The sequence below is a fragment of the Microchirus variegatus genome (genome assembly GCF_963457635.1).
Source record: "Microchirus variegatus genome assembly, chromosome: 23".
Taxonomy (NCBI): Eukaryota; Metazoa; Chordata; class Actinopteri; order Pleuronectiformes; family Soleidae; genus Microchirus; species Microchirus variegatus.
The window spans coordinates 5,464,165-5,478,134 of record NC_139824.1 but is presented as its reverse complement, the minus strand read 5'-3'; the positions used below and the strand labels follow the sequence as shown (position 1 = coordinate 5,478,134).

The following is a 13,970-nucleotide window of genomic DNA, read 5'->3' as shown; positions in this document are numbered from 1 at the left end:
GGACACAGATAAATTTAATAACTAAAGCCAGTGTCTCTAAAAAGTCAGGGTTTACTGAGTCATAAGCCTGTGTCAAGGACACGCAAGTGAAAGACATGAAAGTCATGAACTGGCGCTCACTCTAACAATCAGTTTTGAGATATATAATTATGAGTTATATTGTTATGGGCATTGTATATATTCACTGATGTGCGGGGGTGAAATGAGATGAGTCTTTGCTTCATAACCTCTTTTAATTAATATCATTATCTACTGTTCTCCAACCAGCAAAACACACTCGGAGAAGCACACCCACATGTGCTGCAGCGCTGAGAGGCTTCACTGATGTGGAGTGGTAGTGCCATGTACACAGAGACAACATCAGACAGCCACATCAAACAGACGGAAAACCATATAGTATTTATCAACCAACAAAAACAGTCTCTAAAAAAAACACACACACACACACACACACACAGAGACTCACTGACGCACAGCAAGAATGTGACGTGCGTTCTTTGTCATGTTAATCAGTTCCTTAGGGGTTGGTTGGCACAACGAAGTGTGGAATAAATCAAATACCAGTACGAGAACATCTACATCACTCGCACAATTCAATCCTTTGCTCCTCCTCGGCTCACCACTATCCTGCTTACAGCGTCTCTATTATAATCTCTTATTTTTCCTCCAGTCCTTTGTTCCTATTTTTGAAACACCTTGTTTTTTTTTCTGTACTTAATCCTCTCTTATTTGCTTTTCCTCATCACACTTGGCTTGGCTAAATGAAAGAGTAAATAGGAGTGAGGCAGTGCATCATGGGACAGGACCTTGGAGGATTTGCAATAAAATGTACTCATTATCTCAAGAATTTTATGTATGAGATATTGTATTAATTAAAATGTTTTCCGCGTATCACCAAGTAAATAAATAAAAAATGAAATGAATTCTCCCATATGTGTAAAAAAACACAGGTGTAAGCCTGCGTTTTATTGAGACTGAATTTATTTTTACAACATACACATTCATCCGGAAGCTTACCTTGTATCCCTGGTTGATTCCATTAATAAACTGCTGAGGTGGAGGTTTCCATGTGAAACGGATGGTGGTCGAGTTGATAGCTACAACTTCCACTTCCTGCGGAGGAGCTGTGGGAACTGAACAAAGACAAAAATACACATGTAAACGTTTAGTCAAAATGATTCCACTAAGAAGAAAAATAGGAGAAAAAAAAGAAATGCTTGGATACTACACGAGAGCTACGCTTTTACTTTCCAAGAAGTAGTAGTTTTGAGTATCTCACATTATGCCTTATTTTAATATTTCATGATGGGATGAGTTCATTTTTTAATCTTAAAAAAGAAATATGCAAGGCTCGCACAAAGTTATTGCCAAATCTAGGTTTATTTCCCTTCCTTTGAAGCGACCGAATTTCTCAATAAAATTAAGGAATTACTAAATGAGATTAGGATGCTCAGGATTAGTGACTCATGCTGAACAATGGTGGAGACTCATGAAGACTTCTAAAATGATCAATTAAATGTATTATGTTCTTCAGTCGCTGACCTCTGGAGGCCAGACTGGGGCCATGGAGAGTTTCACTTGCTTGATTTGCTGGATCTGTCATGTAGTCATATTATTCTCTTGATAACGCAGCCATGTCAACCCTTATTACCCAGCTGATGTTGCTGCACAGCACAACATCATTTATTGATTGAAAAATACAACGTAATGAATACAAGAATCATGACATCTGATCGGTATGAACACTTAATTAGAGTTTCAATGTGCATTAAAATAAGTGACCTTCCTTTTGAGCTGTAGGGGTCACAATGGACAGATGTAAGAATAAACTAGGACTGCACGCAGTCATGATTTGGGCCCTCGCATCCCCACGCAAGCGTCATCCCCCACGGAAGTCTGGGAGTGCAGCAGTTCCCTGACTTCACCCTCACTCAACAGTCTTCACTTTTATTCAATTGATCGCATTTTTTATGCCAGTGCAACAAACTTGCTCGAAAGAGTTAGCTTTATGTAGGGTGCAAATCGCCAAAATGGACGACAAAAGTCCAAATGGCCGATTGCGTAAAGGCCATGGTTACATGGTGCATTATTTTTTGTTTTATTTTTCAAATACACATTCGAACAGTAATTTCAACATTGAATTATTATTGATTTTTAAAGAAAAAAAATTCTAATTATATTGGACCCGCGTTTATTCGTTCCAACAGCTCTAATGTGAATCCTTCAGTGTTACATGAAATCTGTAAGTCAGTGGATGAAAGCATTAATATAACAAAGCCAGACCGGTAAAAGAAGGGTGTGACTGTAAAAATGTGTTTCCGTGTGGGTGTTTGTGGGTTTATGTTATTGAATTATGCTGATGCTAGAAAGCTACAGAGTGATAATGCACTGTTGCATGATGGGAGTGCCCTTTACATTTTATATGCGAACCAGAGAGGCCAATACAGTGGGAGAGAAGAGCATACAGAGAGGATAGAGCAGAGAGCAGAGCAAAAAAAAAAGCTTGTGAAAAATGGAAAGCAAAAGAGAGTGAGACAAAGTGAAGCTAAGGTTGAGGAGACAGCATGGGAGATTAATTGATATTAAAGATGCTCTCTCCCCTCCTGCCAGGCTGACTGTACACCTGGGGACCGACTTCTAACCTTTCTCAGCTCACAGCTACAGATAAAACACTACATTCTGTCCTCTGGTGGAATCTTAGTATGCATATTTGGCTCTGTGTGAAGGAGTGGGAAAAGAAAGAGAAATGTTATGTTAATAGTGAGTTCAACCACATCATCAGAGAGAGAGAAGGAGAAATGTTCAATCCATTGCAGCCATTCCCATTAAACCACATTAGAATAATTAATGAGCCTAACTCTCTCTCACGAGTCCATAAACCTGTCCTGAACTCCTGTAATAATGACTGTAAGCTTTACGTGCACATGTGCACACGTGAGTGTGGTACGTGAACCTTGGCCCATGTAATAATGATAATTTACTGACGGAATAAAAGTCAGGAGGAGAAGAGCACGTGTCCTAGAGGAGATTTACCCCACGACCAATCCCTCTCTTCGTTCTTTACAATCTTCCCTTACACCCCCCTCCTTCTTTCACAACCACTTCATTGATTTACATTTGAAGAGTTGAGAGTGTGTTCCTCATTGTAGCCATGTTTATTAAAATCAAGTATTTATTACACTATTATGTACTGAATAATATATTTATAGAGAAGCACAGAGACATTTTTCCCATGATAGTAGCTCCCCCGGGATGTCCCTCACCCCTAGGAGTCTCCTATTAGTTAGCCGAAGCTGGTGTTCCTGCAACAATAAGGGACATGTTTGTAGATTTAAACACAGGTCTGACCTGCACGAAAGCTCATTCCGTCATCATTTGATTTGTTTCGTCAACAACACGTCCCTGTGCCATGACAGAAAGCTCTATGTACGCTGTGAATGTTTGACGAGATGTGATGATGTCCTCACAATTACAGCAAAATCAATCTTTCCCCTTTGTAGTGAATATAAATTGATGTCTGTTACATTAAAACCATTGTCAAATGAGTTCACATCAGCGATTAAGGAGGTCAGCTCCACACAGACCTCTCTCTATTTCTTAGTACCATGGTTTGCAAACCACCAACGCAGGAAAATCTGAAATACTGTTCGTCATATACCAGGGCATCTGATCAGAGTGGAGTTTGTAGAAAATTAAACAAAGATTATAATGATTGAATGATAATAACTAGAGTCACCGTATCTCACACTTCCTCTAATTTCACTATACCAGTATAGAAGTATACTGGTGTGAGGAAGAGGAGGAAATGATCTTATTGGGAATAAATCTGCCTCTGTGAAAAGGTGATCATTTTCTCAGGTGGGACTTGGGATAAAAAAGTGTGTCTTAGAAGACCACTGTCTTAGAAGATTGGAAGATGTTTAAAAATACACTCTTTGTGCTGCTGCTTTATATACACAAACACTCCGTCTGTCAGTTCTGATAGTGGTCCATTTTTAAACAACACATATAATGATACAATTAACGCTACATCGATTCTGCATAAACACAGACAAATGCAAACTTGCAATACTTAAAGGGATGCTCGTTTTTCAGTAACTTTATTTAGGTAGAACATTTGTAGGATATCTGTAGGCTTTCTCAAAGGCTGTCTCTCTTTCTGCTTCTTCCTCTGTCTGTCTGTGACTCTCTCTCCTCTCAGTAATATGCATGCATGAACTAATGACAAAAAGTCACTTTGAAACTCCTAATTTGTGTGTGTGTGTGTGTGTGATTGCTTACCTCCCTGCAGAGTGTACTCAGTGACAGGGCTGCTGTAGACGCCCAGGCCGGCTCCTGTGTAGGCAGCCACCTGGATCTGGTACTGTGTCCAGATGATGAGATCTTTCAGCAGACAGTAGTTGGTCTCTGGGCTGCTGATGTTCTTCTCCTGGTAGTCTCCTGGCAGCCCTGCCAGACGGTACCTTCAAACACACAAACACACAAACACACTTGTGAATAGGCTGATTTGAAGGAAAACAACAAGAAGTTTATATACAGTTAGCAATCAAGAACAATATTCTCCAAACTACAGCCAAAGTATCTGTGCCTCCTGAGTGTAGATTTGGCCATGTGCTCAGATCTAGACCATGTTTGTTTAAAATGTCATTCTTTAAAGGTTACAGCGGTCACTGTGCTTCTTTACATCCTGTCTCTGAGCTCTGCAGGCAGTCGACAGGCAGAGACCTCAGGCTTAAAGATTTTCTGTTGGTGTGAAGTCACTTGAATCCCATCTGAATAAATAAATAAAGAATAAAAACCTTGGTGTCAGGTAGGAATCTCAGTGTGGTGCACCTTCAAAGCCTTAACCAAAGTGCATGTGATATGAATGTCTACTTAAAAGGATATATGACCCGACAAGATGGCGAGGTGTAATACCACTTTGTACTATATATATCTGATGGCGCTGAATGGTGCAATAACCCTCATGTCAGCGTTTTAATATGGAACCAATTCACTGTAACAGAATATTCCAATGTTTCCCTGGCTGAGTCAGCGCTGCATTACAAATGCATTCTGCGCACACAAAGCCACACAAATACACACACTAAACAAACTCCACAAAGTGAGAAGGCGGGGCATGTTGACGGGGGATCCCGGCAGTGGAGGGAAAATAAGTCCCTGCTCTTCTCTCTTTTTCCTCCAACTGTAAAAGTGGAGGTAGAAACTCTCACTATCTCAGAAAAGGAATGAGAGTGACGACCCAGCAGCTGATAGTAGAGTATAAAGATGGATCCAAAGAGGTGAGCAGGACGAGGAGGAGGAGAGCGCTCCATACTATGAAGCTGAAAGGATACGGTCGAGTCATACGAGCTTCTACTTCCAACTGATTTTTGAAGTGGAGACAGCTAACAAAGTGAATGAGGATAAAGATCGGATAACTTTTACTGCAATTAAATGCAAATTCATGCGAGGCTACTAATGACAGTTTGATTACACACAGTGTGTCATACTTTGGGCAGACATAAAAATGAAGGACAGCGACCAAGGGCAGTCAGAGTATTTGCAAAGAGCACTTGTGTCTGCGCGCGAATGTGTGTGTGTGTGTGTGTGTACATGAATATTAGATTATTCGTAACAGCCTAATTTGTGGTGCATTTATAATCACAGGGTGGTAGCAGCAGCGAGCATTTAGCAAGTGCACTGCACGTGTGTTTGCAGAGGCCCAGCACACTGTAAATCCCACAGAAGTGATGGAATTTACCAGGGTCAATAAACGCAGCTCGTTAGCCGCTCGTCTTAGCTCAACACCCGGTGAACCCTGCATTACATTCACCGGCACTCATGTGTTGAAGTTTAGAATATTCAAATATTCAACGAATAATCGCATGGAATATTCAAAAAGCATTTTTGCTAAAAAATGCCCAATCTCTAGTGTGTGGTTATTTGTTTTAATATGGACAAAGAGGGGCAAAGGCAACATGGAAGTAATATTTATGTTTCTTGTAATTTAATTTAAGCAAATCCAACAAGTCATGCTTCAATTTGTTTAGCTGCTTCCTACATGTCCACAACTAATTAACATAAGTCCATCTGATGTAACATAGATGTGTGAGTGCTATTTAAATCTGAATAAAGCTAATTTCTTTGCTCTTTGTTTCATGGCAATTTTGTTTGTTAGTACAATAACATGCAAACTGCAAATGAGCAAGGAACAGGAGAAACACTGAAAGACAGATTTGATCAGAAATAGTGTTCTGCTGTACAGTATATACCAGGGTATGTGATCGCAGTGGAGCTGACAAATTTTGACCTGAGTGCATAGAAAATGAAACAAATCTCTTGCTTCATCTTAATCTAATGTATCTAGACCAGTGTGTGAAGTATATGTGAGGAAGCGGATGATGATGAGAGTGCAAATTATCTTATTGGGAATAAATCTGCGTCCAGAGAGACGTCTTTAGCTGGCTTTGTTCGACCTATTTACACCATTGAGTTTTAACGTTGGTGAAAATGGTGGTACTTTGAGAGCTCGATAGTTTCTCAGGTGGTACTTGGTATAAAACGTCTGAAAACCACTGAGCTAACCTATTTTAGTCAATGACTAAAATGAATGTGGTAATGAGGCTATTTGTTTCATGCTCCGCTGCTACCTTTTCAAGTTCAAGAAAAGATGGTTTCCAACATTTAATTTATCATTATTTTTCCTTCTATGCTGATACAATCTACTTGAAAAACAACCCACTCATTTGAGATTGATTTATATTTAGTGGAGCAAGCAATAGTTGGGGTATGACTGTTGATATCTGAACTCAACAACAAAACTCTAAAAAAGATCTAACACTTGATAACAACCAGAAATACTCAAATGGGAAAATTTGGTTTCCTTACAGTTGCTCCTGCCAGGATTAATAAAGAACATACAGAGATATAAAATATACAGTACTGTAAGTGAGAGTTTGCATGTTCCCAGATGTTTTATTCACAAATCCTTCAAAGAGGATTAGCACACTATTAGAATATACTGTTTTTGACTGTTCCCATGGTAATTGCTGTTTTTAGCTCAGAGACCTCAGTCTCGCTCTCGCTGCCCACACAAATATTTTATGTTGAGGGTTGGATTCATTTCACAGCAAGCAATCTTGACAACGCTGACCTTTGAGGCAAAACAAAATCACAGCTACCTCAGCTTATTAGTTGTGTAGCATAGTTTCACTTTCTATACAACTTTCTCTGTTATGGCCTGAACTCCTCCAAAATGGAGGCATCCTAATGAGATTGTTGAATAGCCAGCAGCAAGCTGATTGGCTCAGAGAGCTTTAGTTACCTTCATTATCTTCTTATTAAATAAATGAAATCCTGTGGACATAGTTTTATTATCTTTAGTGAGAGCATACCATCAGTTGGCTCACATGTGTGCAGTTACCAACTGAATAAGTGAAGTTACTACGTAATCAAACCTCTTTACAATTTGAATTTACGTGTGTAACATTAATGAGGGGTCATTAGCAGAAACTGAATACAACACTCATACACATGTTGGTATAAGTGCAAAATCACTCTAAAGTAAAACATTTTTTAATTTATATAATATCAAGAAAAAGCTTATTCTGACAGATTTCTACGGGTGGGATCTTACGATGGAAACATAAAAGAATGGATCTACTTATGGCACTTTTCCACTATACAGCACTGTTTTTTTGGCTTTTTTTGCTTTCTACTTTACCATTAGTGATAGTGGTGCTTTTTTAGTACCTGCTCTGGCTAAACCCCGATTTCCACTGGACGCGTTACAGCATGCCATGGTCGCCGTTGCAAATAGCTTCCATTCTAATCAATGAGAGCATTTCCACTGGGTGCGCTGCATAACGTCTCAGCAGCGTCCCAGGAGCGGCTCGCCGCGCCGAAGCGCTTTCGATAGGTGGCACGCTGCTGAACCATGTAAATTTCAACAGAGCAGATCGCACCAGACAGGAAGTGCGCCACAGACTCAAAGTAAAACATTTCGGCCCCCCTTTCAAAATAAAAGACAATACGCAGGTCATATAGCCTATAACAACTTCACATCAACATTACGTCGTGACCGGTGCTACCAGGTAAACAGTCAATTAATCAGCGCGTCTCGGGGAGTCATAATGAACGACGAGAGACTGATTGTTGAAGTGGAGAAACATAAAACCGTTTATGACACCAGATCAACAGTTCTTCCACGTCGGAGAATGAAAGAAGCTGTGTTGTTGTTGTTTCCTTTATACACACAGTCTATCGCGGGATCTCGGAAAATCGGGTCTGTTCGAGATTATCGCGTGATCGTCCGTGAATACCGCTGGCTCCCAAGGCACCGCGCCGCTGCTGCAACGTGCCCCGGTGGGGATTGCCGCTGGGCAGAGGACGAAGCAGAACCTGTAACTGAAATCCGGGGGGTTCCAAGCAAGCTGGGACTAACAAGACACTAAAATGTCGAGTCAACAGTCTGGTCAGAGATTAGTCAGAGAGCGCCGTCACTGTAAGAGTCATGAGTACAACGTCCAACACATGAATCAAACTGAACAATGCTGAACTATTGATCAGATTAAACATTTAGCAAGAAAATTTCACACAGGGTGTATTTAGCGACAGCGCTGCTGAAAGCCGGTGATCGTGAGCCGAATCACAACCGCTTCTGCTGTATTTGAATTCAGTGACTGTGTCAAACAGTGTCTGCACTCCAGCTGTAGTATGATGACTCCGCCCACATTGAGGCAGTACTACGGTAATGGAAAACGACCCAAACCAGGCAGAGTCGAGCCGTGCCGCATAGAGCCGTACCACAACTGTATAGTAGAAAAGCACCATTGGGTGAGGGTGAGACAGTGGCCTTGACGTACTTTGTTGCATTCTGCAGCCTCACCATGAGATGTCACTAATAATTACACACTGGACCTTTAAAACACATACATGGACAACTACCCACAAAACCAAAGTAAAAAAAAAAAAACATTGAACTGATGCCACAAATGCATATATGTAGTGTGTACACATACCTGAGCACATATCCTCGAAGGACTCCATTTAGCTGGGGTTCTGGTGGAGGCTGCCACTGGACCATGATGGACTGGTTTGTACGCCCGCTGGCCACGATATTCTTTGGAGGTGCACTGGGTGCCTCCTCTCTGAGCATCAATCTAATACACACACACACACACACACACACACACACACACACACACACACACACACACACACAAAGAGAATAGGAGAAACAAATGAATTTGATTAGGGGTCGTATAATGAGAATATCAGTATTGCTGATGTGCAAGTGCAGATGTATGGATCATTTACGCAGGGAGAGTGCACTACTTAAGCAGATTAAAAGGGAATTTTATAGAATTCCTCCTCCCTAAGTATCTTCGTGTTATCTAGTGAGGGGGGGGGGGGGCAGTCGGGCAGCAAACAAATGATCATGTTCATCACTGGAATGACACATGAAACTGCTTATTACAGAGCCTCATTTCCAAACTTTACCACCTCTGATGCCTTCTCCCCTCGTGTTTCTCATTCCTCAGTCTCCATATGTATCTTGCTATTTCAGCGAATGAATTTATTTTTCATCACGGCCGATATTGTTCATTTATTTCAAACAAACTGCTGTTGCTGCTGCTGCTGCCGGTGATGTAAACATTTAATGTATCACTTCCAGTGCACCAGGGGATTTCTCCACGCAATGATCAAGCTGACACTGAGGGTTTAAAACAACAAATGTGAAAGCATTCATGAACTCAGAATGGGTTTTACTCACTGGCTGCAGAGAGAAACCAATTTGCATTTGTTCTCCTCATGTCGCAGGTCACTGTTTATAATTTTGTTTAACTTGAGGTTTTCTTACCACTATTAATTTCTACTCCAGCAGTTTTTGTCAGGGCAGTTTCTATACTAACCTCAGAGCAACCACAATTGCCCCAATAGACCAGCAACAGAGTTAAATTACTATTAGTAGTAAATGAGCCTTTTTTTTTTTTTTATTTCCAGTGGGACAGGATGATCTATACCTCTCTCTGCTCTTCTGTCACTCTTAACAATTTTCACCATCTTTCCTTTGACATTTTGAACTACTTCCACTTTTTTTCCCCTTTCCCCATCTGCAAACTCTCACCTTTCCTCCATCACGTCCTTTGGCCTCAATTATTTCATCCTTCTATCGCCTACTCATCTTCTTCCCTCATTCCCTTCTATGTACCCCCCCCCCCCAAACACACACACACACTCTCACGCTCACACCCTCAACCCATGATTAATGCTCCCTGCTCTGAATGGTTGATAAAGCACAGAGACTGAGCTGGTCAGCCTCTGGCTTTAGTGTAAGCAGCTCAGCTAATGTAATCAGAGCCATATGTGCAAGCCCACACACATGCACACACATTAACAAACTCCTCCCCGCTTAAGACAGACTGCTACATCCGATGCTCTTTTCCCTTCCATGGATTATGCCTGGAGATTTACATTACCTTCCCTCTCCAGCTACTCTCACTTCCCCCTCTGTGCCCCATCTCTCCCTGAATGATTCTCTATAAGCTATTGAGCCATTAGCTGTGGTATGGCTCTGTATTTGTGTCTGAACCTGTATGCGCCTATAAAAGTGTGTGCACATCTATATATGTGTGTGTTTGTGTGAAAGTAGGGGTGTGAAAGCTGTTAGCCGGAGACTTGTGCAGGCGGATATATGGCACAGGCCAGTGGTTTTACAGCTGTGCTTTACTTCCATTAGGTTAGGCACTGTGAGACAGCACCAGGTGCTGCAGGCGTACACAGCTACACACACACACACACACACATAGGCTAATGGGCCTTGTGTGAATGAGATGGGCATTAGTGTAGCCGTCTGGAAATGGGGTATATATAATCCTCAACTATGCCACTGCTTTTGACCGAAATTGATGGCACACATTAATGCACTTACACAAACTCACACTACACAAACCCAGCACTGAGCAGCTGCGGTCATTCACTCTTTGACTCTAAATGAAAAACACATATAGGAACACACTTTGACTTGATAGCAGAAACTCTTTGTGGATTGCCTTAATTCCCTTCCAGTGGGTTCAGTGTGAGGACATCAGTTTCACACAGGAGATTAAAATAGTGTATATATATAAAAAAAAACACCCAACCCCACATCCACACAGTTAACAGCTATGAACAACACATCCATACATGTACTGTGACAAAACACAGCACGGAAACTGGTTGACACACACTCTCTGTCCATTATTGTTAAGGAAAGGAGGCCATTTTCTGTGGCTGTACATATTTTCTGGTGTGTGAGTGAAAGTGTGTGTGTGTGTGTGTGTGTGTGTGTGTGTGTGTGTGTGTGTGTGTGTGTGTGTGTGTTCTTGTACTTGCGGCATACTGAGGACCAGTGAGGGTTTTTAACCAACAAAGTGAGGTCGTTTTTACAAAGTGAGGACATTTTGGTCGGTCCTCACTTTGTTTTCATTAAAATCACTTCCATCGGTTGTAAACATGCTATACTCTGTTTTTAACAGAGGTCCTCAATACAAAACCCGTTTTCCAGCCCTGGTGTTTCACACACCTTTCGCTCTGGGGCTCCCCCTGCAGACATGTTATGGTACTGTACCCAGTAGTTCTTTATAGGTGTCATTCATGAAGTAGATATTTTTTAATTGTGTTGTAATTGTGTTGATTTATAAAGTGTGTGTATGTGTGTCTGTGTGTGAATTACAAAAGTTCCTATCTGTGTCACTCTGCAGAGTTTAGTGGCCACTGGCTTTCCCACTAAATCCATGTGCACAACGGCTCTTAAATTTAATGGCGTTAGCGCAATGTTAAGTCTGCCTGCATTCAAACAGGGTGGTAAAATTTAGGTCCAGAAGGAGTTAAAAAGTAGAGTCTTATGAATAGAGGTAATATTATAATAATAATAATCATCATAAAAAACTGGAAAGCAAGAGGTCCCAGATGTGATGCGAATGGTTACAACCAGCTGGATAAATGAGTGTATTCTCTTCTTGTCCTTACCCTTTTAGGCTTGTTTACTTTAAAATGTTGTGCTGCTTTGCTGGAGGTTAAAAGCAGCAGTAATAGAGGAGGCTGACACACTAAAGAGACTCTGTCGAGGAAATGGAGAATCTTTGTGGATACTCACAAAGAAAATTATTTAAATCCCGTTGTGACTTGTGTCTTGTGTTTCTACCGCAAATAAATACGGCATTTATGGTTACGTCAGTGACATTTTCCTTCACTGCACACCAGCAACGATGGGTCAAGGCCATTCAAATGTCACAGGTGTCACATGTAAGGACATAAGTCAATGCAAAGTCAACTGCAATGATTTACTTGATGGTTTTAACAGCTCCTCCTCCTGTTTACTTACTGTCCCATCTTTAAAACAAACAATAATACAAGTAGTTTGTGTCCATGTACAATGATTATATCTGTGTTGCTGGGAGACACTAATGACCTGGATCAAAACAAGAGGTCCATCAGTTTATCTGTAATTTAAGACCCATCAGCAGGGAATTCTCAAACAATGAGTAATCGATGAGTGTAAGCGTCAATTATCCACAGTAACGGTGAAAATAAACATCAACATATTTTCAGAATCTGGCCCTTAAGTGGATTCTCTGACTCCCAGAGAAGCCGAGCTTCTGTGGAAGTGACATTTTTGCAGCATTTGTCCAATCACCTTTTCTGTGTCGTTGAAGCTGAGCTTCAAGTGGTTTTAACGCGGAGGCTGCTGCAGGAATAGCAAAATCACGTAAAATGATCCGTCGTCCACGATAAACAGCTGATTCTGAACGAATTAGTGACACCGCACGTTTATTGTTGAAATGTAAACACAACACAGAACATAACTTGACCACATTTGAGAGGAAGTTGAGCTTCCCTTGTAGAGCAATCGTCACTGATGGATAAATGAACTAGAACAGTGGTTCTCCAATGTTTGGAGATAAAACACTGCACATAAATCAGTATTCTAATAATATGTTAATCTAATAAAGGACAAATTCCACTAAATTAAATAAATTTATTTTTTGCCTTTTTCAGATTAGTTCATTTTACTCTTTACACTTCAAATTTACACTTTAATAAGCAGCGTTGTATAATGAATGAAGTGATATAATTGAAGTGATTACCTGACCGTGCTCTTTCACTTCCATCTCGTCTGAAACCTGTGCATGCATTCTGCACTTTCATGAAACGAGTGCTCAAAGCGGAAACCTATTTTCAGACTTCACCCGGCAACAATAAATACATTTCGGATTGGCTTTTGGATAGGTTGCTTATTCAAGACACACTGTATGAATGGACTACGCAGAGTAATCTGCCTTCCGCATCATCGTTTCATAGATGTGCAGTGAATTTTATCACTTCTCATCGTGAGAAGTGTTGTGTGTGGCGTCAGTGTTGTTTTTGACAACAATCTTAGATTTAGTCTTAGTCTTTTGGACGAAAATGCTTATTAGTTTAAGTCACATTTTAGTCACTTCTATATGTGATAGTTTTAGTCCAGTTTTAGTCGACGAAAACTCAAAAGGGTTTTAGTCTAGTTTTAGTCGAAAAAAGAAGTATAGTCTTTTAACAAATTTATTTAGGTCAATAAGTATTGGAGATTGTTGTTGGGCAGTGTCACACATAAGTTGTGAAAATAGCAGCAGACCTATAAGTGCAACACATTGTGAGCTTGCAGATTGGCTATTATAACACACAGAGATGACCACGTCGTCACTGAATGTAAACATGGCCACTACTACTTGACTACTAACTATTTAGTTATTGTCATGTCCTGGTTTCTTTCCGCCGCTAAATAATCCATCTGCTTGTTGTTTGCTAACACGTTCGCTAGCTTAAAATGCTAACGAGTCCACTCATCGAGCAAAAGTGTTTGTCTTTGTTAAGAAGTACAGCCACAGTTCAGCCCTTTTGTGGGTTTCCTTATCCATCTTCATTCAACGGTGAACACACACACACACACACACACACACACACACACT

General features: G+C 40.7%; 1 protein-coding gene across 1 annotated transcript in view; it reads right to left on the bottom strand.

The window, feature by feature from the left end:
• Positions 1–13,970, bottom strand: part of sdk1a (sidekick cell adhesion molecule 1a) — a gene marked incomplete at both ends in the record, with an annotated part of 322,636 nt that overhangs the window by 69,149 nt on the left and 239,517 nt on the right. The window contains 3 exons of the mRNA XM_083909607.1: positions 1,018–1,133; positions 4,282–4,463; positions 9,003–9,143. Coding sequence (XP_083765733.1) covers positions 1,018–1,133; positions 4,282–4,463; positions 9,003–9,143 — 439 coding nt within the window. The remainder of the gene's footprint in view (positions 1–1,017; positions 1,134–4,281; positions 4,464–9,002; positions 9,144–13,970) is intronic.